Source organism: Sphaerodactylus townsendi, linkage group LG01 (genome assembly GCF_021028975.2).
Source record: "Sphaerodactylus townsendi isolate TG3544 linkage group LG01, MPM_Stown_v2.3, whole genome shotgun sequence".
Classification (NCBI taxonomy): domain Eukaryota; kingdom Metazoa; phylum Chordata; class Lepidosauria; order Squamata; family Sphaerodactylidae; genus Sphaerodactylus; species Sphaerodactylus townsendi.
In genome coordinates, this window is record NC_059425.1 from 81,200,276 (window position 1) to 81,225,801 (window position 25,526).

Here is a 25,526-nt window from a genome sequence, read left to right on the forward strand (position 1 = left end):
ACTCCTGTGGTTCAGGGGCCCCAGTGCAACTAAGAGTTTTATTATGAAAAAGAAATTGTGATATACCTGTCCGGTTATAGCCAGGAATAATATCATCCCTTTGAGACATGTGGTTTGCATCTGTCTTTAAATGACCTTCTTGTAACAAGACTTTTAGAAGAACTATCAATTAAGAGGACTTCAGAAAACAAGAGCATGTCAGAAATAAGATTCTGTCCCCTTAAAGTTTTATCATTCCTTTCTAATAGTACTAAGTGTAATAAAAATGAATGGAAAAATCACAAAGACTTCCTTGGGATAAACAATACACTTTCAGTTCAGCAGAGTATTTAACAATGCTGACTCTGAGCATCTGTTTGGAGCAAGGTGTTGGCTAAGCATTTTGCTGAATCAAAGCCAAAACCAGAGTACATCTTCCCTTGTAAGGTGCTAGTAGTATGTCACAGAATAATTCTGGTAGGATTCCTTAATGTTAATGCTGCAGGTTAAAGCGTACAGCGCCTTAGACTATTCTGCTTAAAGGTCTGATAAATATTTGCTAAACTAGTCTTCAGCTTTACAGAATCATTCTAAAAGGTGTTAATTGTCACCAATACAGTATTGTCACATTAAGCATCCCCCCCCCCCATATATTCCATATTTGAAATTTATAGAAAGAAGCCTTTAAGGCTGCACTCCGACAAAGCATCAGTCATGCGCACTAGATGCTTGAGGCTGCTGATTCATATGTTAAGCCTCTTTTGACCCTTGCTTGGTGAGCTGTAGTGGGCTCACTTAAGCCAGTGGACCACACAGCACTGGGGTTGAATTCTTGTAATTTTTTTTTCTGAACATCATAATTCATCTTATCTAATGAGAGAAAAAACATCATCTTCCCATACCTTCCAGTATTGGTCATTAATTCAATGTTGTGTTAGAAGGAGTATTAAGATCCTAATCTGCATGCCCACTTCCTTTAAAATAGTGGTCTCTCTCTTGTCTTTGCTTGCCAGAAATGTACTGTAGAATAATGTTATGGAATGTACAGTGAGAATTTTTTTTTTCTGAGACTACCTTCAAACTTCACTTCCACAGATGATGAAGATGGTATGGACTGCATGGACAATGAGAGACGACCACATTTTCCTCAGTTTTCCTATTCTGCAAGTGGACGGGAGTAGCGTGCTGTTTTGTTCTTCTGGTTCACAGTCATATTAGGTTTATCACTGAAAATGAGTACTGAATCTCATCACCAGTACTTGCTATTATTTAGGATAGCAAAGCACTTTCAGAGATCATTCCAAATTGAACCAATTCTCTTTCTGCCCAATCAGCCTCTTTGATTTATCTGCATGACATTTTATATTGGTCTAAGATCCCCTGCTGTTGATGCTGTCCACTGTCTCAGCATGAGTGTAACAGCAAGAAGCAATCCAAAAATGTTGTGACGCTAGATGACAAATTCTCAATGGTGCATTTTGCGCACAGCTGGTTATCTTTCTCTTGTCTCTTCAGAGGAGAGGCTAAAGGACACGCCGGTCGGAGAAGCATTTCTCACTTCTTTTAGAAGACAAATCAAAATTCTAGAAAAAACAACATAGTTTATGATGTTTTCTCACATCTGTTTGAGCTGGACAGAACTGGGAAAGGCAGAAGATGGTGGTGCAACGCTTTTGTTAGGCATATCATCACTTGAATTAGATGTGTCATTAACATCTGGATAAAAACATTCAAGAGGACAACATAACTGTTAATATATATAAATAAATATAAATAAATATATATATTATTTTTTAATTACTGTTGGATACTACACAAGAATCAGAAGGGCTGGGATCACCTGGCCTCCCTCCCATGTAGACTTCCAGATTCATGTGCAATTATGAAGAATGGAGCCTTTAAAATGCAAGAAGTTAAGGGGGAAAAGACAACAATTAAAGGTCTTATAATTTGCATCAGATAACATCCTCTCTCATGCTTTTCTTTTTCTTTGTTGATGAACGTCACCTCTTGTGGCTGAAGAATGTAGACAGGCATAACAACAGCGCTTTTCACCAAAATTTGTACACCAAGGTAAACAGGAGTTTGCCTTTTCATTTTTAAATTATTTTGGAGTTTGTGAATTAGCTTTTTTTCCCTTCAGGTATTTAACTGAATATTTTTGTTACACTGCAGTAGTATTTATTTCTTAGTGACAACGATTGTATGTGTCATGTTTGCTGCTACATCCTAAAAGAGGCTTTTAACAATTGTTTTGTTTATGGAAGGACTGTACAAGCTGAACAAAATAATGCACTTTTTCTCCCATGTTAAATTTTAACAAGACTCTGAAAGTGTACCTTATACTTTGAATTGGGTTTCTGTTGCTGAAACATTACATTATGGTCAAGAGAAAATCCCAAAGCCATGTGTCCAGAGGACTTCTGCCCTCTCCACTCAAGGGGAATGTAGTAATAGGAGTCAAACAGCTTCATGGAAAACATATTCAAGCTTATGAAGCTACAATAATTATATGAAAAACACTTCAGTATATCATTGCAAACAATAGATAGGAATAGCAATTCTATATGATGCTATAGCTCTGTTCAAACATAAAGAAGAACATTGTTAACAACTTGAATATTATTTCCTCCTATTAGTTATTCAACCAGATTTGTGATTAAAAAAAAAATTCATGAAAAAATTTAACGCACTGAGGAAAGGCAGTTCACCTTTGGTACTGGGAGTTGGGATTTTCAAAATTTGCCAGCAAATGTAATAGAAATGTATGCCAATGGTAATGACGTCACAGAATGCTACTCCACCAGATTATCACTGAAGTATCTTGGCTTCACTACCTTTTCAACTCCTGTAACAAACTGTGATTTAGCAGAGTATTATGATTGCTATGTATGAATGTGTACATGACTTTTGAGAAGAAAATAATATTTACATGCAGATATCTCAGCCTCTTGATGCTGAAAATCTAGATAACCCTAAAATGAAAACCACTGCAGGCAGTGGCAGATGTTGGGGTTGTCAAAAAGTATGTGGGCATTTTATTAAGGCAGCTAGACACACACACATACTTTCCATCATCAAAGTAGATGTTAACCTATCTGTGCACCATGACAGTCATGATTAATGTTCACCATTTGAGTGGGAAGCTTACAGAGTAAAACTATACCGGCACTTATTGCTAAATATTATGACACTGAGGTAATTAAGAGGTGATAATTAGCAATCAGTGCTAGACAGAACTTTAGTTTATGGGCAGTATCCCATGTATACCAAGTGTGTAAAAATATTCATGGTGGTCCTAATCCAAAGTTTCTTATATGCAACAATCTCCCCATGGACCTGATGAACAAGGCTGTGAGTTGTGACACACCACTCACTTTATAAAGTGGGGTGGGGGAGAGAAAGCACTACCTCCACCCTCTAAATGGGTGATCAGCATTGTCAGTTAACACCATCAATCATCTGTTTGTCAGCATCACCTAGCAAGAAGAACTACATGCACAGCCCATTTCTAAATATGAGGTTCCCCCTTTCCACACAATGCCCTTTGTAGCATAGGATCTGCACTTGGCTCAGACCTGCTGGATTAGAACAAATAGGCCACTCCATGGTTTAAAGTATTTCTTAATAAGGCTAAGAAGCTTCTCATGGCAGTTCTAGTTTAGTTGTTTCCTAATACTTAGGAAAATCTTTTTGGTTATAATAAAATTATCAGGGTAGTATATTTCAATATTAAATTCCTATTTATAGAAACTGGTGAATTGTTTGACATCTTGCAGTAAATCAGTGGTGGGTCATTCCATGAAGGCCCACTTTAAATTTGGGCCTCCAATATTTAGCATTCTGAATTGTTCTTTTGAGCTGGGAAGTTTTAAAGTACTTCTTCAAATGGTGCTTGTATTGTTAATGACTATTTAGAAATTAGTATATTTGTTGTGATTTTGTCTTACTGAGTTCTGATAGCAAACTCTCATTCCAGGCACTGGTAGAAAGACGAAGGAGGTAATTCATGCATAGAGATTTGCAAAATAAAACCTATTACTCACTGTGCTGTGATAAGGTGGGTGGTTCCTGCCCACCCCCCTGCTTCCTAGGTTCAGGTCTTTTTGACAATGGACAATTCGATAGTATAAGAACTGGGACAAGTTAGGTATGATGAAAGCCTCTCTCAAACATTTTACGCAGCATGAAAATCCTGTAATAATTATGTTGATGCAGGTTCAATAATGCTTTCAAAAATAAACATTAATGCCTCAAGTTAAATTATAAATAGGCAGAAGCCCGCTTATATATTCGCATGCGTAGCTGCATGAAGAAATGGTTGCTGCACATGCGGTTTCTGCAGCAATCCAAAAGCATATTTTTTTAATTAAAAATTGAAGTCCCGCTAATTAATTCAGTCAGGAGGCAGGGCTGCACATAGTTATCCTCAGTCTCCTTTCACCATCAAATTGCTAATTTCAGGAATTTGATCTTTTAAAAACACTCCTATGTTCAGCTACATATACATTATGTACGGACTGGCACACTTAAATTAATTGTTCCTTATTTACAATAATATGAATGCTTTCTAATTAAACAAGTATTAATCAGAATCATCTTTGATGTCATCCCCATCTAGCATTCTTATTACAAGACTTGCCACAGTGATTCTCACCTTCATGGCAACCACTCCCCTGGGCACAAGGACCTTTGACTAGCTGGGGTTGACTGGGCAGACCATGGAAATCTGCATAGACTTGGTGTAATCATGTGTCTTGCAAAGTTGGGACTTGACCACAAACAGAAAGCAATCCTAAACATTTCTAGTTGCAGCAATATGGAGTACCCTCTGTTAGTAACCATTTTGCCATACTGGTTCCTTCATTGAAACCTTCTATCAACAAAGTCACATATATAATCATTTTAATGTTCAAATAGTATACAAATGTCTCTGGTGCATTTATAGATGATAAGTTCAGCTGTTTCTATCACTCTCATAGCAAAATAAATTTTCTCAGGTGTAGAATCAGATGCCTTTCAGTGAAGTTACTAGCCTTTTATCATGTCCTGAAAGATCACAGAAACTTGGCTGCAATTTTTTAGCTTTTTATTTTTTAATTTTTTTGAAGAAATTTAACTTAACAGCCTAAGGTAGTGGCTTTGCACTAATCAGCAGCACTCATGCTGGAACACTTTCTCTGAAAGGCATATGCCATTAGTTTATCCTCTCTGAATTTACTGAGCAATGACTTCTTACCTGTTACAGGTAAGATAGATCTGGAGCTAGGGAATCGGTCATGAGGAGTTTCTGGTTTGTCAGGAGCTTGCACCATAGCCATCTATACCACCTATGACTGCTATTCAGCATAAGATATTGGACTCACTGATAGTGGCACTTCCTTGAAAAGACCCTTCAAGATGTACAATAACTTTCTTCCATTTAGCTCATACATATTTCTATCCTATCTAAATGTTTAGCTGACATTAAAGACATAACTTTCTCAAAGTCTCACAAAGATCTGGAAGTGACTATAACATTACAAAGCAACGATCTATTAACTGTTTCAATCTACCATCTTCATTGCTGTTCGCATTATGTTCATGAGAGAAAGTGGCTTTCCAATTGTACCTAACCCCACTTTGATGTTACTGCTTTTAATCATCAAATAATTGATCTGGACATGAGAGCAAGGAGAGGTGGGGCACGAAAACTACAACCCTATCATACCACAGAGGACAGCACTGTTGATTCTGTAGATTCTGTACAAAGCAAAAACAGAACACCCCCGCCCCAAGAACCCTTAAAAAAACCCCTTTTTGTCTTTTGTCACAAATTTGGCCATATGTGCTCTTAAATCATAAAAGATTCAAGTTATACCATGTCAAATGCAAGCTTGGTTCTGCTCAGAATCATTTTCCTATCTCATAAAGAGTCCAAAATACTTAGTGCCCAATATTAAAAATTTCCCCAGAAAAGAGGGAACACATGGTGACTTGTTGAATGGATACAGAAATGCATGCTATATTGCCTTATGAACAGATAATATGAAGGTAGTCAGTTGCCTGGATTACTTATGTATTTGTTGTCCATACAATTTTATCATGTTGGACATTAAAAGTAAGTGAAGACCAACATGAAGCAAAATAAGGACATAAGTTTAAGTCCATACATGGAATGACTCTTGGGAGCTTAGACAGAGGTATTTTCAACTCATGCTCCCAATATTTCAAAAAATATAAAATAAAATGTAGAACTGTGGCAAGAGATGCTCTTGAAACTTTTCTTCTGCTTCCCTACAGCTCTGTGTGCATTTGGCTAGATATTCAGAGGAGGATTAAAAAAAACAACTTAGTACATTTTAGACTTGTTGACTCCAGCTTGTACTGGTTTCCAGGACATGCCATGTGCCCTCTTGTACTGCAGCTACCTTTGAAGAAATCGGTTGTTTGTGTTTATATTTTGGCAGTTTTTCACACTGCTTTGCTTTCTACACTAATGATTCTTCCAACATCTTTCAACTATTTATACAGTATTCTAGTTTGTTTTTTTAAAAACCACCTTTCTTCGTTTGCTGCTTGAAGCTGTCAGTTCTTGCACGGGCCATGTGCTTCTGCTAGAGTACAAACATAAGGTCTTTCCTTACTAACTGCAGGGTCTCTATATTACACCTCAATGTACACACTTTGCTGCTACTGTTTGTACTGTCTACAGTAGAATTTCCTTATCTTGCTCCTGGTAGTGTATGACAGGCAAGCATGAAATGTAAAGTATTTATTTAAATAAAAACTCTAAATTGGTAATTGAATTACCTCCCTGTAGCTTTAGAGTTTGTGAAATTTCTTGACCTTGCTAGTTCTTTTATTAGACCCATGACAGATCTAGTCATATGGTTAAGGATATTAAGCAGACATGACTACAAACCCAAGAAATCATATTATTGTTGGTCATACTTAAAACTGTTTATTTCCTTAAGTATATGACCCACAAGGATGTGAAGTAACTACAACCTTTTTGTACACTGTACATCCTTAGTATTTTTACACGTATATGATAGGGATGCACATTTTTTTCCTTCGTACAGACAGCTTAAATAAAACACTATGTCAATCTGCTACTAATGTGTTTATTGTTATTGCTTTTGTTGTTGCTTTTAGGATAAAACCAACTATCCTGTGAAAATTATGTATAAAAAGCAATATATTTGTAATTGCTAGTTATAGCAGTTATTGTGTGGTACAGTTTAGAAAGGTAAGAATCTCAGCTTATATAAAAGCAATTCTAAATGGGCGCTTCTCAAGTAAGTAGTGTCTCTCATCACACAGGTATAACTGAGTGCTTTTAAAGTGATTTAAAATTAGAATATTAATATAATTTATTGCTCTGTTAAGTAGTGATTCCTCCTCTCAGAATGTGTTGAAAATGCCAAAGCAAAAGAAAACACAAAAAAATGAAGTGTCAGTTATTGACAAGCTAGACCCTGTGCAAAATCTTAGAAATATGAGTGAAAGAGATGGAAGAGTCAGAAAGCTAGATAAAAACAAGATTGGATTTGTAGACAGGTAAAAGTTGAAAATGTGAAAGGTAGTCCAGGAGAAAGTTAAAGGACAGGCAGTTTTTTAAAAAGACAAACAGAAATGGTGAGCAAATTTATTTTAGTTGATTATTTAACGTGTTAATGGGCCAAGCAAGTTAAAGAATGAAATGCCAGATGAACCATGAAAGTTATGGGTGAGAAAATGGAGGAGTTAAGAGAGCAGGACTAGGACAAATTTACAGTGCAATCCTGGGGGTGGGGGCGAAATCACCGAGAAGGTGTGACACTGAAGCCAGCATAAATGCCACTTATGTCAGCATAGGGGGCATTTATGCTGGTGCAGAAGCACTCACACCAGTGGTGTAGAGAGCCTCCTGACAGGGTAATGCCAATGTAGGTGCAGGGCCAGAGCCCAACTTGGCTCTGAAGGGGTATTCCCAGGAGTGGAGCCAGCTTTAGTCAGCTTCTTGAGCCCTTTGGCTCATGAATGCTCCCATTTGTTGTTTCAGACTTACGCTGGCAAAAAGGTTGGCACAGCCCATTGTGCTGTACTGTGGGATTTCACAGAGTTGGGGGAATGTCACTTTTGACTTGCTGGCCACAGCACAGCAAGGCTTTTAGGAGGTGGTGTGGCTGTGCTGTCCCCAGATGCACCACAATCACCCCTCCCCCCAGGATTGCACTGCCCATCAGTGAGTACTGTTAATAAGAAATTGCTAATTAAGGTACAGTCTTGTTTTGCAGGATATTGATTTCATATTTGATTTGTGGAGCCATCTTGGCAAATGCACAGATTTCCAGATGGCAGCCATGTAAAAATTGATTAGTTTTGTCTACTTTATTATGTTTGAGAATACATATGGTGTCATTTCCCTGGTTTGTGATGTCATCTTATTAAAATAATGGCTTACACTCATACAAAAATCATTACTCAGTCTTAACAGTACACAAATCATTTATAAAGAAAGACTTTAGCATTCTACTTTTAAAATGCAATTTCTTGAATCAGGATGGAATATATAGGCATGTGTCTTCACAACAACAGAACTGTGTTTTCTGACTTTTTGCCATGAAACTGGAGACTCAAGTGCATTATACCATAAGTGGTCAGTTATTCAGAATGTTCAGAAGCTAATTTCAGTTTAGACTACATAAGTCTAAGAGTTCTTAGATAACTAAAAATGTAATTGCTGATCTTTGGAAACTAGTTGAAAAATGAGAGGGAGAAGAGCATGGGAATAAATGGAACAGTTTTCATATCAAAGTGAACAATGGTGCCCTCAGCAATGGATCTATACTGACCATTCATAAACAAACCTGAAAGTGTGAGGCAGCAAAGTTTGCAGATGATACCAAATAGTTCGGAATGGGAGAAGAGGAACTGTATCACTAAAAAAATCTCCGAAGTGGGAAAAGTTCAGAAAATACAACCAAAATGATCATGGATTAGGGCATCAATCTTATCCAAAAGTTAAATTATCGGAGGCTTTTTATTTTTGCTTATAAGGCAGTTGAAGGAGACATGATTGAGGTCTAAAAATATGCATGGTATAAAGAAAGCAGGCAGAGGCTTTTCTCCCATTCCTAATGCTACAACTTCATAGGTTGCCCCATGAAGAGTCAAAGCAGACTAAGGATGCATTATTTCACACAACAGGTAGTTGACTTGTTGAACTCACTTCCACAAGATATGGCAGCAGTCCTTGGTTCGAAGGGATTTAAAATGGCGTGTGTATGAACAGATGTACAGAGGTTATGTCTATTGGTTATCAGTCATGATTCTCAAATAGGACCACATTCACACACAATATCTGTTGGATATTGGGGAACTGCCAGCAAGTTATGAGATTTTATCCACAAGGCCTGCTTGTGGCTTCTCCATTGAACCTGTCTGGCCACTGTTGGAAGCAGGATGCATCACTAGGCGGATCACTGGTCTGATCCAGCATGACTATTCCCATATTCTTAGGCATATTAACAAGACATGGAAGGATGATTTCGATGGTCCGTTGCTTGGGTTGTGATCATGTTCTCCCACTGTCAAAATGGACAAGCACATCTTTGAACACAGTGTGTAAAAGACTTCCCTCTGTGATACACCTCTGAAGATGCCAGCCACAGATGCAGGCAAAAACGTTAGGGACAAGATCTACCAGACCACGGCCACACAACCCGGAAAACCCACCACAACCAGTTGAATCTGGTCAACAAAGCACATCTTTCTTTCTCAAGCTGACTGCCTGCACATTAGCAGAGATTGTGATATTTCCAGCATGCATATATATGACATTGACAAATCTAGTTCATCAAAGTTTCCTTTTTTCATGTTTTTCCATCAAGTCCAATGTATATGGGGAAGGGTATTCTATCTTAATCTCATTTGTCACTGTGCTTCTAGTGGGTGTTTGACTTTGTAAATCAACTGTGATATAGGAGCTGGTTATGTAATAACACCATTTTTTATCCACGACCCATCGAATCACATGCACTATGGCAAGCAATATTCTTTTGACAACTGTTCTCAAATTGCAAGTGCTGACATGCTGAGCTCTTTCCTAATAAGTTTGCAACTCATATCAGAGCTGGATCATTTTAATTGTAATTTTCTCTGAAAGCTTATTTTACAATGTTGTCAATATTTGTGTCATACATCTATAGTTGTTCTTGTCCTGGAAGTTTCACTATCGTCTGTGGACAATGTGAAAAGTTTCCAGATAGTGTGAAAATGTACATTCTGAAGGTGTTAATTGCTGCTCCCAAGATCCATTCATTTTGAATCCTGGCTGTGTTTCTCCTTTTTATAGTATCTTCCATATACGCTATTAGCACAACCTACCTCACTACATTGCTGAATAATGTTTGTTTTTCTACTTGGAAATAAATTTGCTACTTTGTTCTGTAAATAATTGACTAAAAAAAGTTATGAGGTAAAACATGAACAGAAAAAGCATTCATCATCTTTTATAGGCAAACTCTCAGGGCGTAGGAATGTAAGAAAAGCCCTGCTGAATTAGACCAACAATCCCTCTTAAGCTTGCATCCTCTTTCTTGAAGTGATAGATGTTTCCAAGATTCCCCATTCCTCCACATGAATGGCAGACTCTTATCTGGTGAACCAGATGTGTTTCCCCACTCCTACATTTCTGATGGGTAACCTTGGGCAAGTCACAGTTTCTTAGAACACTCTCAGCCCCACCTACCTCACAATATGTCTGTTGTGGGGAGAAAAGGGGAAAGGAATTTATAAGCCACCTTGAGTCTCCTTACAGGAGAGAAAGGTGGAGTATAAATCCAAACTCCTCATCTACTTCTAATTAAGACAGTGGTCCTCCTTGTTATTGCTTTGCAGGAATACATTTTTAGATTTTTATTGCCTCTGAAACCTAAAGGACATTTTGTTGGCTGTTAACTTTATACTCTACTTTTATTGTTGTTTTTCTTGTGTTTCCAACTTTGTAAAAAGTTACACTGTACTTCAATGCAGTTTTGTACTATGAACTTCTGTGAGATGGCTAATTACATGTGGCCTCATTAGGGTTATTTGCAGTGTAGCACAACACATGATTGTGGATTTATAACAACCTGTATATACACATAGATTATTTCTCAATTTCACAAACCAAAATCCATTGATCAGTTGAAAGCATTTTGGTGGCGCTGGCCTTATTGCCTTTGATTTCATATATTTATGACGCCATTAGCACACCCACAAAACCATGAACATTAGATATTAGAATATTTAGTATAAAATTAAATGAGAAAGTATTTTATTCTGCACAAATTATTTCATCAAGCTGGAAGGAGACCCTCCTGACTAGGAGACCTGTATGGTGTAGTGGTTAAGAGCAGCTGCACTCTAATCTGGAGAACTGGGTTTATTCTCCACTCCTCCACATGAGCAATGGAGTCTTATCTGGTGAACCAGATTTGTTTTCCCACTCCTACATTCCTGCTGAGTGACCTTGGGCTAGTCACAGTTCTTAGCAACTATCAGCTCAACCTACCTTACAAAGTGTCTGTTGTGGGAAGAGAAAGAAAAAGCAGTTTGTAAGCCCCTTTGAGTCTCTTTACAGGACAGATGGGCGGCGGAAAGGGGGGGGACATAAATTCAAACTCTTTTTCTTAACATTATAATTTAGAATAGAAAAAGAGTTCAGAATCAAAAACAGTATTCAAGGCTTTCATTTAGATGTGGCTACCATATTAAAACCTGTGCATTTTCCAAGATACAATCAACATGAAATTGATGTGTAAAACATATGTGCTGTTCTGCTAAAGTGTAACTTATCACAACTTGCAGGTTTTTTATTATTTAATACCTCATATAGAATTTTGTCAAAGATAAAAGGAAGCCAGGAAAAGACCATAATCATAATTGAGTGAATTTCCAGTGACTAATGATATGAGAGCTATTCCAGCTAAAGAGTCTAGTAGCATCTAAGAAAATCTATATGGCAAAAAAAAAAACATGCTAAAAAGTAAGGAAGATAATGCAATAATGAAAGTGCAAACCCCAACAGAATCAGGAAAAAGACAATTTTTGTACAATGTGCAAAATACAGGGGAAAAATACAGTATTTACCAGTACATCAAATTAGATCAAATGAAAGGCAACAATGAACTGTATGACTGAACAACAAGAACAAAAAGTTTCTGTAGATACACCAACATTTGATGGTGGAACAGATATAATTGATGAGAAATACGAAGTCAGTAATGGTTAGAAAATAAAGGTGATGTGCAGTAATGGGCAAATAGTAAGATTAGAAGAGATGGAAGCATGTTTTCAAGGGAAACAACTATCATGAAGAGATAAAGATAGTTGTGTACACATCTTCAAATGTTAATTTTTGATAGATTGTGCCTTAGCTCTTTATGGTAAATATTTATCGTGGCAAGAAGACTTTTTAAACAACTAGAGGCAGGGACAATTTGTAGCTATTTCCCTTAAAACATGTAAATGAAAGCCAGCTTTAATACTGTTGCGAATAAGTTGTTTTAATAGTGCAGAGAACTCTAATAATTGCATTGTTCTTGAGATTTTTAAAATATATGCATTACATTTCTTCCTTTAACTTATGTTAAACGTGGAACCTATTTGTTTTGCTTTTTAAAGCAACCCATCCTATTTGTCAACCTTTATCGTTGATAACAGAAGAAACAGTTAAAACATGCACTTAATAAATATTAATTACACATACATAAGGATGAATGAAATTATTGACTTGGCAATCAACAGTCAGAACAAATCAGTTGCAGTCCATTAATTATCAAACCATTTTAAAAGCATTGACAACCAGGGGCTTTCATACTGCAGGGCTGCATACAACCAGTCATTTCCATTGATAAATTTCCATAAAACCATGTTTTGTAGAGGATATTTATCAAACAATGTTGTTACTTTTTCCAACTAACATCTTTGATATTTTTATAAGAAAAACTTGATTACTAAAATATGGACTTCAGCAGAGAGATGGCTGCTTTGATGCTGGGTACATCATTCCTCCAATGTAGCCCCAGAGCTGGTTCACATGTTAACATCTTTATCTTGCTAGTGATGTAACAGTTCTGAATCTTTTAATTACATGCAGGAGATCAGAAGTGCTCCCTTAGGATCCCCCTTTCCCTTTTGAACTCACAAAATTTTCTCTCCCTCTCAGCTGCCAGGTTCCTCCCACATTTAACATTAAGTACGGTAATCATTATGTCTGCACCAAGGTTATCATCAACCATATCTAACTTTAAACCACAGTTTCATATAGGGATGCTGTGAACTTTGAGACAATCATGTTCATCAGGTGAACATACTATAGTTAACAGCCATGGGCACTCACAAGCTAAGCCTTGGATCTATTTGCCTTGCCAGAATCTGAGCTGAACAGCTACCAAACAGCTTTGTGTCCTCACTATAATGATGGAATTTTGTTTCACAGCAGTAGAATTTAATTTCCTTGCTTGAAGGTTTCTTTTGCTTCTACATAGTAGGCGAAATAGATTATTCTCTGGTATCATGGATGGCTCAGGTAATTAAATGACATTGAAGGTAGATAACCTCTGATAAGGCTGTACAAAAATTCACGTATGAACGACCTGAATGAAATAGACTTAAAGTACAGTTTTATTTAGACTCAGTGGCTGGTTGATTTGGAAAGTGCTTATTTCTATGATTAGGTACTCAGCAATGTTCAGTGATGATAGGACTACGGTGGAGGAAGGAAATTAGAACTGCCTGGGCTATGTGAGAATGCACATCCATGAAACACTGCTGATGGCACTGTAATGTGCTATTTGAAAAGTAGCCTGATGAACAGGCTTGAGCTGCTCCCAAACAGCTGAACTGATTAATGAAAAATCAGCTCCCTGCAAGCAAATTGTGAGCCAAACTAATGGATGTCTAAACATCCCTGGTTTGTAACCAGGGATGGAGCGATATCAAACTCTAATTTAAAACTATGACAAGGATTGAGTTCAATATAAGCATTTTATGGCATCCATAGTTAGAGACTTTAATGACAATTACAGAGGGCAGAGGACACTGGTTCAGTGAGGCATACGCTGTAGCAGCCTTGGATCAGCCATCATTCTGTTAAGGCGAAAGCTACAATGGGCATTCATGGCAGTTGCAGTAGAGTTGCTTATTAGACTTAAGGTACAGGAAAAGCACAGTCCAGTGGTCTTTTGTTATCTCTAGGACTGGCTTTTGAGTGTTGTGAAAAAAAAACACAGGAAAAAGATGCTTACATCAGATAAAACAAGTAAGGCATTTATTTATTTCCTTCCTGTAAAAAAAACAACTAGACACTTTTTTAGTCTGCCAAGAAAAGGTGCAACAATGATAAGTGGGCAACAATGTTGGTGACTCTCCCCTTGGGGGATAGGATAAGGGAGGTGGTGACTGACGGACTGTACCGGTGGGCTGTACGGATAGGTGCACAGAAGTTCTAATACAGCCCCACTGAAAGCCAAACTATGCATAGCAGCAGCTGACCTATGTCTATATTAAATCCAGTTCAAACTAACTTACTGTAGGAGTTGAGTCTCAATTCCCAAACTGTCAAAGATACTGAGAAATGGGCATTTTGCTATGTATTGGAATATGCAATATCAAGATAATATACAACCTTACGGGTTTCCTCAATGCTATCAATGATGGACTAGATTAATGTTACATATAGTTGTTAATTGTGTGTAATATTTTTTTTAAAAAATACAGGTGTGCCTGAAATGCATATAAAGAGATGGGGAAGGATGTGATCTAAAGAGCAAAAAGGGGTACAGATGAAGGTTGCCAAACCTTTCCCATGACCACCACACTGCTCCCAAGATGATTTTTCTCCAATCTAGCCTAATTGTCACTAATAGAACCTGGCTGAGATGGAACAATGATATGGGTAAGACATCTGGCAGGTAAAATCTGAAAGGTTCTACCCACTCCCCACATCCATTTCTGCTCTTTAAATCAATCCCCTCTCAATCTACTTTATATGGACTTGGAGCAGACGTGCAGTAAAGAGTTGGTCTGCCACTATTGTGTTTAGTTTGGCCATTAGATAAGAAAAATGAACCAGCACTAAGCAGAGATGTGTACAGATAATAATTTTGGCAGATGAGTTCTGTATTATTAGTGGAGGAAAAATTATTATTAAAATAAAGAGAGCATCTTAGATGATACTTCAGCCCAGAATAATTATTACTGGAGAAGGAAAACTGACCGCAATGTGACTCTATAGTACCATAAGAAAAACAGCAATTAATATTTCTCTGTTGGTGTTTTATTGTTATATGACCTCTATGATTTGAAGATGCTTATTGAAGTCCTTGGCAAACATGAGCCTTTAATTCAAAAAATTCTGTCACCAGAACTATAATAAAACAGAGTTGGAAACACTGCTTTCTGGATTTTGTTGTACAATATTTATATTATATCTTATTATTTAGATTCTAAAAGAAGTTGTCCAGTCCATGTTATTTTTAATAGAAATTAATTTAATTAAATTTAATGTAAAATATAGTTGCAATTTTGTAAAAAAAAAATAAGGAATAGAAAATTCTAAACAAATCTCTTTAACATGTAGCTTGTACTTAGTTTAAACTACTGCACCCTGTCTTTATTTATTTGAATATTTATTTTCTGCCTCTCCAAGACTTGAGGCAACTTTCAATAAAAACTTCAAGTCAAGCAATAATAAGAATAAGAATACAGTACAATTGAATTAACAGCGCCACCAGATCACAATGATCACTAAACTGTCATAGCTCTTCTTGGAGAGATAGGTTTTGCATCCTTTCTAGAAAACCAGAACAGCAGAACTTTGAACAGCAGAACTTTGTGGAGGCCTTGGAACAAATGCCGCAAAGACCTTGGGGGATTTTTGGTCACAGATATTACTAACATAACCTCACATGTAGAGTAAAATCTCTAGCCTGTGAGATTTTACAAATTATAAGCAATACATGTTGGTATTTAGAAAAAACAAGGCAGTAAAAAAATAAATCCTTCACCAGGGAAGATTGACAGTTACATATCAGTTATTTTAATTCAGGGAAATATGAGAGACTCAAAAGGAAATGAATTGGAAAGGAAGTACACAACTGCCCCTATGCTTCAAGGACACACAAAGGCAGAGAGGTGTGTCACTTTGAAAGAATGGGTGTCTCCCCTTTCAGATGAGACCTGCAAGTATGGAGAGAGGAAGCCCAATTCATTTTTAAACCTTGCTTTAAAAAAAATCTGCAGGCTGGAAGACTAATTTCCTATGTAGAAATAGACATTTGCAAAAGTTTAATTATTTAAGTACTTAAGGTCAACAGGCTGAAACAGGATAAGGGGTGCAAGCTTACAGCATTTTCACTTAATGGAGATGGCTTCAGTTTCCAGTCCTTCATTGTTAAGCCCTTGGGACCTGAGGTAACTGAAAAACAAAAATCAAACAACAGGATTCTAAACAGCTTGTCACTTGCAGAGTATCAGACATTTACCTGGCTCCTTCCTGTGGCTGAGTTCTTGGCGTAAAAGTTAATTATTGAGGATGTGGGAAATGCTCTGTAAACCATTACTATTTCAAGGCTTGGACTCAGTGACCATTTTCTTTGTGGGACCAAAAATATTTTTTGGTAGTACTTTCCTCCTGAAAAACAAGGTTTCCATGACACTGTTCATGCTTAGCAGCAAATAAGAGAGCTCTTGTTTCAGGACACGTCTGGGGTCCTCGCTTTTCTTTCCTTAAAAGAGGTGGCAGGTTTGTGCCAGGATACTGCTTACTCTGAATTTTTCAGACCATACAGGAGGTGGGCAACTGTATCCAAACAGGAAGCTGACTTTATGCTACTGAAAACAATAAGCCACCGGCAAAAAGGTTTCCTTTTAAAATACCTCTATGAATGTCTACAAGCATTCTTTTCCTGAAGCCAAATTTCACCACTCAGTACAGCAAGAAGAGGTTGGAAGAGTAATGGTTATGCATATTTCAGTGTGGGTACAGTGAAGATGCTGACAACTGGGGATCTTCTTTCTTTCTGCTCTCTCAGCATCTGTTTCCGACCCTGGGAAAGTCTGTTCTCAGAGTTCCAGAGTCCACGTGAACTAAAATTGCTGGGTTGCAGTGAAGAGGAGAAAGGGGGTACAATCAGTCCTTCTGCCTCTTTGGTCAGTGACACTCCTTCCTCATTGCAGCTTACCAATCTGCATGGCTTGTACTCCATAAAGATGCCATGATGTAGGGAACAAACCTTCCTGGGGTCAGAACAGGCTGCTAGGCAAAGCAGAGGGGATTCACAATGTTTGCCTAAGCTGACTTCTGAATCCAACCACATCTTTAAACATGAAAGTGGAGGGAGAATTATACTTTCCTGCTGTTCTTTTCCTTCTATCACAGCAGAAGTATATAAGCTAGTGTGTCGTGATGTACTAGGAACGGGGAGCCCCAAGTTCAAATACTCTGCTAGCCATGAAGCTCATTGGTTGATCTGGGGCCAGCTGGGACCAAATGCGTCATGATTCTATTTAACGAACAGAATTCTGACCACTCAGTTTTTGTTTAAGCAGCAGATGTGCAGGAGCTCAGATCAGCCCATCTTGTGAGGAGTGGGGCTTAAACCACCCCCCTGTGGCATAGCTTTAGTTCCTGGTTGTTGAGTGGTACCTGACTTCGCAGGAAGTCTACCTCTTCTGTAAGCATCTGCTTCTCCTTGTAGAGCTCATTCTGCTTCTTGAGCAACTCCACTAGCTGCATGGCAGTTGACTGGCAATGCTTGTCGAGTTGGTGCAGCCTGGATAAAACACAAACAGGAAGTTGCTCTGTTGGCACTGTTGCAAGAGAGTGTGGTTGTGGGAGATTACACAGCCAAGGCTACTTATCATACTGGGATACTTAATTATGCTAAACCAATCATTTGGGTTACCCCTTTTTCTCCTTACAGAAACATGAAAAGTCAAATGTTTACATTTTTAAACTAAGAGAGTAATCTGTGAATCACAGAGTTGGAAGGGATCACAAGGGCCTTCAAGTCCAACCCGGTCATGCAGGAATACACAATCAAAGCACTCCTGACAGATGGCCATCCCACTTCTGTTTAATCTAGCCACTGTGATCCATGCAATGGTCACCTCCAGATTAGACTATTGCAACTCTCTCTTGCGTATGATTCGGAAATTGAAACTGGTCCAGCATGCGGCGGCTCGCTTGCTCACAGGAGGTGCCATCAGAGATCACATCTTACCTGTGCTGCGCCGCCTGCACTGGCTCCCAGTTGAGTTCCGAATCATTTTCAAGGTATTGGTGTTAACCTTTAAGGCCTTACGCGGTCTGGGACCCTCGTACCTACAGGACCGTCTGGCCCCATATGTCCCAATTCGGCCTCTGCATTTAGCAGAGGCCAATCTGCTGGTGGTCCCCAGCCCCTCCATGATGCGGCTGGCTTCCACTCGGGCCAGGGCTTTTATGGCCCTGGCCCCGCCTGGTGGAAAGCTCTTCCTCCAGCTGTCCGGGCCCTGCGGGACCTTAATGAGTTTCGCAGGGCCTGTAAGACTGAGCTATTCCACCAGGCTTTTGGGGAGGCCAGCCGCTGATGTGCGCCCCCCTTTAACAACCGGGGCCCTGCTGTCCCCCCTAGAGGAGTTTTAGCTGTTAGACACCATCTGTTGTTTTTGAAATGGTATATTATAATTTGAGCGCTGTATTTTAATGAGGACCAGTACTAAATGTACGGTATTTGTTTGTTTATTTGCCTGTTTGTTTTGTTTGCTTGCTGTGAACCGCCCTGAGCCCTTCGGGGGAGGGCGATATACAAGTTTAATAATAAATAAAATAAAAAATAAATAAAAAGCTCCAAAGGAGACTCCACCACCCACTGAGGCAGTGTATTCCACTGTCAAACAGCCCTTAATGTCAGGAAGGTTTTTTTGTAATATGAAATCTTCTTTCCAGTACCTTGAACCCACTACTCCTTGTCCTAGTCTCAGAAGCAGCAGAAAACAAGCTTGCTGCAGCTTCAACATGTCATCCCTTCAAATATTGAAACAAGGCTATAATGTTACCCCTTAACCCCCTCTTCTCCAGACTAAACATACTTAGCTCCCTAAGCCATTCCTCATAGGGCATGGAATCCAGACCTTTTACCATTTTGGTCACCCTTCTCTGGACCCATTCCAGGCTTGTCAATATCCTTCTTGAATTGAAGTGCCCAGAACAGGACACAGCATTCCAGGTGAAGTCCGACCAATGCAGAATAAAGTGGTACTATTACTTCCCTTGATCTAGAGACACTAATATTGATGCAGCCCAGAATTGCATTGGCTTTCTGGGCTGCCACATCACACTGCTGACTCATGTTCAGTTTGTGGTTTACAAAGACTCCCAGATCCCTTTCACACGTACTATTGTCAAGCCAGTGAAAGATCACATTAGCCAGTGAAAGATCACACCATTATACAAGATATACTATTAAGATATACCGGTAGGTATGACTCCATAATCAAACAAAAAGGAGACTATAACCATAAAAATCAGGAGGAGATTGAAAGTAGGAAAGTCTGCCATGAAGGTGAATATAAAAGATTCTTAAGTGTAAGCATGTGTCACTGGTAACCAAGATAATTCCTGCCATAGTATTCCCCATTACTACTTTTAGGTGTGAAAGTTGAACAATGAGGAAAGCTGACAGGAAGAAAATAGATTCCTTTGCAATGTGGTGTTGCAGAAATGTTTTACGGATACCATGGACTGCCAAAAAGATAGATAAGAGCAGTGGTGGGATTCAAAAATTTTAGTAACAGGTTCCAATGGTGGTGGGATTCAAACAGTGGTGTAGCGCCAATGGGGCTGGGCGGGGCATGATGGGGGTGTGGCCAGGCATCCAAGGGGTGGGGCATTCCTGGGCGGGGCTGTGGCAAGGACGCAGGGCGCGCGCCCCCCCAGGTGCAGTTCCCCTTCGCCCCGCCTCTAGATTCAAATAATGACTGTTTAAAGTATTAAAAAAGCAATATGCCGAAAGGTAGTGTATTATTTCTTTTTTATATAATTATATTGATTGATTTTAAATAATAACATAAGTAATGAGAGAAACCAAAAACTGTTTACAATTGTTAACATATTACAAACATATCTAATTGTCTATCTCTCTCAACCCCCCAACTAAAACATCCTATATGGCCTTCCCTCCGGCTTCCCATATTTCCCTCCCTTCCCTACTTTTCCTGCTTCTACCCTTCAGGATTCCCTGCATAAACTACTTTATCACCTATTCCACTTGAAGAGAGAAAACTAAAGCAGAGGGAGAGATCCAAGAATCCTTAATCCCCACCAAAAAAAAAGAGTAGTTTAAACTCCTCTCTTTCCAATATAGATTTCAAGGGGGAAAAAAGAAAATGAAAAATCTTTACCAATAATACTTTCCCAACCTTTATACCAATGAACAAAAAAAATTAGAATTACTATATATTGTATTATTTCATACAGTTCATACATACGTGGGGGTGCCATGGGGGGCAGGGGGGCCACAGGGGACCTGGGGGTGATTTTGCATCCCCCACTTGACAAGATTTGTTGTACCCATGGACAGAGATTACCCCCTTGTCCCTAGTGGAGTTAATCATTAATAACTGGTTCTCCGAACTGAGAAAATTTTAGTAACCGGTTCTACCGAATAGGTGCGAATATGCTGCATCCCACCTCTGGATAAGAGGGTTCTAAATCAAAACCATTATGAACTGACCCTAGAAGCGAAAATGACTAAACTGAAACTATTGTTCCTTGGTCACATTATAAGATGAGTCACTGGAAAAGACAACAATGCTAGAAAAAGTTGATGATAGCAGGAAAAGAGGAAGTCCCAACATGAGATGGATTGAGTTAATTACGGAAGCCCCAATTTCCAAGACCTGAGCAAGGCTGTTAATGATTAAAACATTGCGGATCTCATTAATTCAAGGGATTGCCATAAGTCAGAAGTGATGGGATGGCATTTAACACATACACATGTTCCTAGTAAGCCAAATGAAAAGTTGCCTTTCAGATGTAATGAATCCCATGTAGTATGGCTTTTTATAGGACAAATCCTGCTACCTTATGAATACAAGTTTGGACTGTTCACGGAGATACCAAAATTGTTAATAAAGGCCCTCCCTCCAAACTCAAATAGTCCCTCTTAAATTGAGTATGTAGTAAGCAGGTTTTTGTGTTAAAAAAAAAAATCTGGCCACTTGATTGGATCATGATAGCCAGGCTAAAAAAGTGAAAGCTGGCTAAAAACCTACTCTGCCAATTACAGAAGCAGCCCAGAATGTACACTTACATTAAACACCAGTTCCATGACTTAAGGCAACTCCACAAAACCCTATCTACTTTGCCATAAACCAAATTATTTCCAGCTCTTTTTGGTAATTCAGCAACCATGCAGCATATATATGTGGAGGAGGATATGCCGAGATGGTAAAGATTTGGACATTTTCTCTGCAAAAACCTGGACCACACTCCTTACCTATTTATGCAGAAATGGCCATTGTGTGACCCCTTACCCCAAACCCCTTATGATTAACTGTGCAGTGCAGAAGTTCGAAGGTGACCAATTGTGACCTCCCCTCCTTTCTCACTTCACTGCTGAGCTGTACTTAGAAAGGACCTCTGGCTGAGCTGTAGAAGGGACTTCTGACTCCAGGGAAAGGGTCCAGTTTAGCTCCCAATCATCCAAGCCCAACTCAGTAAGGGGTACCAGGCATTGAATTCACCCCTTGCCCCAACTTCTGACCTCCATCCCCCACTCCTAATTCCATTCCTTGTGGGCTGAAATTCTGGGAACCCTGGGATGTTTTATATCTCCTGATGGAGAGCAGTAATTTGCACAAAATCACAACACAGAAGCACTGTAAAGATGTGATCACAAATAACTAGGAAGAACCCATGAGGAATTTCCACGAAAAAAATAACAATATTTGCAACAACCAAATAAATAAGAGGGCTGGAGAACTATGAAACCTGTCAGGGATATTATATCAAGCAACCAGCACAACACAAGGGTTTCCAAGATTAAAGATCTGTGAAAATCATCAAAACATTTGCATTACGCATTTTAATTGCTAAGCTTCCTTTTGGATCTGTTTAAAATATAATTTATAACATCATGAAATACACAGACATGTGAACTTGCCTTTATCAGAGCACAATGCTGTCTATTCTGACCAGCAGCGGCTTTAAGGGACAGAAAGATCTTTCTAAGTACCTGCTACCTGAGCTCCTTAAATGGAGATGGCCAAGGCTGAACCTGAAACTGTTTGTATGAAAAGCATGCCACCAATCACTTACCCGAGGAGCAGCAGCGGCATAGTGGCTAAGAGCAGTGGCTAAGAGCAGGTGCACTCTGATCTGGAGGAACCAGGTTTGATTTCCAGCTCTGCTGCTTGAGTTGTGGAGGCTTATCTGGGGAATTCAGATTAGCCTGTGCAGTCCCACACACACCAGCTGGGTGACCTTGGACTAGTCACAGCTTTTCGGAGCTCTCTCAGCCTCACCCACCTCACAGGGTGTTTGTTATGAGGGGGGAAGGGCAAGGAGATTGTAAGCCCCTTTTAGTCTCCTACAGGAGAGAAAGGGGGGATATAAATCCAAACTCTTCTTCTTCTTCTACCTCCCAAGAAATAACCAAAGTAAATTTATAACATAAAGTTCCACATTTCCCTTCTGTTCAGCCTCCAAAATTCAGCAATTGTTTTGTGCAACTGTGCCTGGAAGAAAAAATAAATAAACCTGCATTTTTATCTCTTCCACCTAAGTGCTTGTACCCCTGTACATCTAAGAGGGGAATGCACTGTAGCTGAGGAACCCAGGTGACACCCCACCCCTCCCTATTTATTTGCGTGGCTAGAGTTGAAAGATACCTGGGATAATTATTAATTATTTTTATTTTACTGCTTAATAATACTTACTTTCATAAAGTTCATTTCTGTATGTTTCCTCAGAGTAAACCTAATCATTTTTTCTCTTGTCATACACTGATCTAACATAAAAATGAATCCTGGGAGCTCATCAACTGGGGAAATGCAACATATGAAGTTATAGCCCCCCAAATTTGCTGGAAGTAAATATGTTTGCTGAGTTTAGTGAGCAGTTAATACTGAGGGCCAGGAGGAGCTGAGTCCAAAGAAGCGCAGACAGTTACATCATTCCAGGACATCAGATGATGTGTGCAATGGATTTCTACTGTACTCTGCATAGATGACTCTGACATAGCTGTGAGATTGAATTACAGTAACGGGCAACAGCTAAATCACCAAATCCAATAGCTCTGCTGTACTTACTGGCACACTTCTTAATTAGGTTTTAATATAAGTAATCTGATAACTACTCCTGGCTGGCCAGAGCCAAACTGTCAGCACTGAAAGCTTTGTTATTTAGCTGCTGTTCCCATATATGGTGGCAGCCTCCCTACTGACCCTTGTCAAAGAACACCATCTGCTGGTTACCACGGTAACTGAAGGAGATCAATTGAGTTGAACAGAGCAACTCAGACTGAAGCCTGCAGCCAGAGGAAGGCTGCAAAAACCCCATAAATTACTTAAGAAAAGGCACCTTATTATTGGGGACAATGCAACTGCACAACCGTTCAGATCACAAGCACCAGAGTGGATCTGGTAAAAAGATGGAAAGAGGTAATAGGCTGGATGATTGGTTCAGGGATGAGTATTTCTTTTATTGGGGGGTGGAATTGAGAATTGAAGTAGCTTTAAAGAAGGACCCCTGGTTCTGTGCACCTTCATCACACCCTTGTCTCTGACAAACAGGCTTTTGTGCTGTTCCAAAAACCTTAAAAATTTGTTTGATCAAAGGCTAACAGCAGGATAACAGAAATGTGTATATAACATAGGAAGCAATGCTTCTCCAAAACCACCTTCATTTCCTTGCATGTCTACAGCCTCAGAAGAAGAAGAAGAAGAAGAGTTGGATTTATACCCCCCCTTTCTCTCCTTTAAGGAGACTCAAAGGGGCTCACAAACTCCTTTCCCTTCCCCCCTCACAACAAACACCCTGTGAGGTAGGTGGGGCTGAGAGAGCTCAGAAGAACTGCGACTAGCCCAAGGTCACACAGCTGGTGTGTGTGGGAGTGCACAGGCTAATCTGAATTCCCCAGATAAGCCTCCACAGCTCAGGCAGCAGAGCGGAGAAACAAACCAGGTTCCTCCAGATTAGATACACGAGCTCAGATGGCAGAGTGGGGAATCAAACCCAGTTTTTCCAGATTAGAGTATACCTGCTCTTAAACACTACGCCACTGCTGCAACACCTTCATCTGAAAATGTATTTTAAATTTCCAGTTACTGATACAGAAAGCTACTTGTCCTGCAGTAATGTCTTTTACACACACACACAAACATACCCAGTTTGGTCTCACTCTTCCTCCTTAATGCGCTAACCTATTCCCTCCACCTTTCCCATTAATGAAATTATGGACTACCAACCTTAGTGGTTGCACTTAATAAGATTTAATAGAAATGCAAGATGGAAAGCAAAGCTCCTTGACTTTTGTTGGGACACTTATTTGCACCCACTGCAGGGGGTTCCAATGGCTTAGCTCCGAGATTGGCGTGAGCTCAATCACACGCAGGTGTTTCACCCCTTAGCTGCCAGGCCAGTGCTGGTCAGAGGGCAGATTGAGGGGGAGAATACTCCACTATAGGCTGTGTCTGAGATTTGAAAGACAACCATCCAGGAGAAGGACTACATGCATTTTGCCTGCTGTTGAATTAGAGCTTCAAAGACCAGTGCAGAACAAAGGGACCGGAGGCAGTGGCGCAAAGCATAACAAAAAGGCATTCTTAAAGATCTTGACAACGACAGGTAGTTTTTGGGGGTTGAATATGTATTTTGTATTTGTAATTCAATCCCATCTAACCAATCCATATATCTAGGCCATTTATGCCTTTGTGGTCTGCTCTGCAGTGAGCTTCAGGTCAGAATCTTGGTTGTGCAGATCAGAGAATCCCTGTGGGTTCTGCAAGTGGGTAAATCCCCCTGCCTCTGCAGAAAAAGGAGATGGCCATGTGTTACTCTCTTTTGGGGGTTTATGCTCCTTCCCACCTTCCCCCACCACCCAACAATTCTTTTGACCATGCTGTTCTTTTTATTTTCACACTGCTGGGCTACCAATAATGCAATAGGCCAGTGAAACTGACATGGTCTACTGTATTACCGATAGACCAAAGATGGAAGCCCCCCCCCCCCCCAAAAAAAAAGGTGGCAGGGAGGTTGCACAAAAAGGAAAAGAAGAAGCAAGCGAGCAAATTTGTGGATTGGATTGGCATTGCTGGGGACACTTCGCAGCAGGAGACTTCCCTTTTAAATGGATAAACTGTGGGAAAACCCCACTGCGAAGCACATGGTCACGCCATAAGCAGTAAGTGCACAAAAGCTCCTAGGCTCCTGCCTTACTTCTATCAAGTCACACACTGAGCTGCTAGCCATTTAGGGAAGACAATGCAAGTGTGAAACAGTTTTGTGTTAAGGCAATGCAATCCATAACTCAGTTAACGTGACCAAACTG

At 39.5% G+C, this 25,526-nt stretch overlaps 2 protein-coding genes across 9 annotated transcripts in view; one reads left to right on the forward strand and one right to left on the reverse strand.

Annotated features, from left to right (window-relative positions):
• AKT3 (AKT serine/threonine kinase 3) overlaps nt 1–7,076 on the forward strand; it is a 234,215-nt gene extending 227,139 nt beyond the window's left edge. Inside the window, exon 13 of the mRNA XM_048485177.1 lies at nt 1,075–7,076. Coding sequence (XP_048341134.1) covers nt 1,075–1,160 — 86 coding nt within the window. The 3' untranslated portion in view covers nt 1,161–7,076. The remainder of the gene's footprint in view (nt 1–1,074) is intronic.
• SDCCAG8 (SHH signaling and ciliogenesis regulator SDCCAG8) overlaps nt 1–25,526 on the reverse strand; it is a 157,521-nt gene that overhangs the window by 21,580 nt on the left and 110,415 nt on the right. For 4 of the 8 annotated variants that reach the window (XR_007243549.1, XR_007243548.1, XM_048485120.1 and 1 more), the window contains exons 17-18: nt 17,639–17,765; nt 16,338–16,408 (exon numbers count right to left, since the gene is read on the reverse strand). Coding sequence is in view for 6 of the 8 variants with exons in the window: in XM_048485120.1 (XP_048341077.1) it covers nt 16,385–16,408; nt 17,639–17,765 (151 nt within the window). In the remaining 2 variants the exon portion in view is untranslated. Of the gene's footprint in view, nt 1–12,053; nt 16,409–17,638; nt 17,766–25,526 lie in introns of those variants that run through there. The other 4 variants (XM_048485148.1, XM_048485163.1, XM_048485129.1 and 1 more) reach the window with 3 other exon arrangements.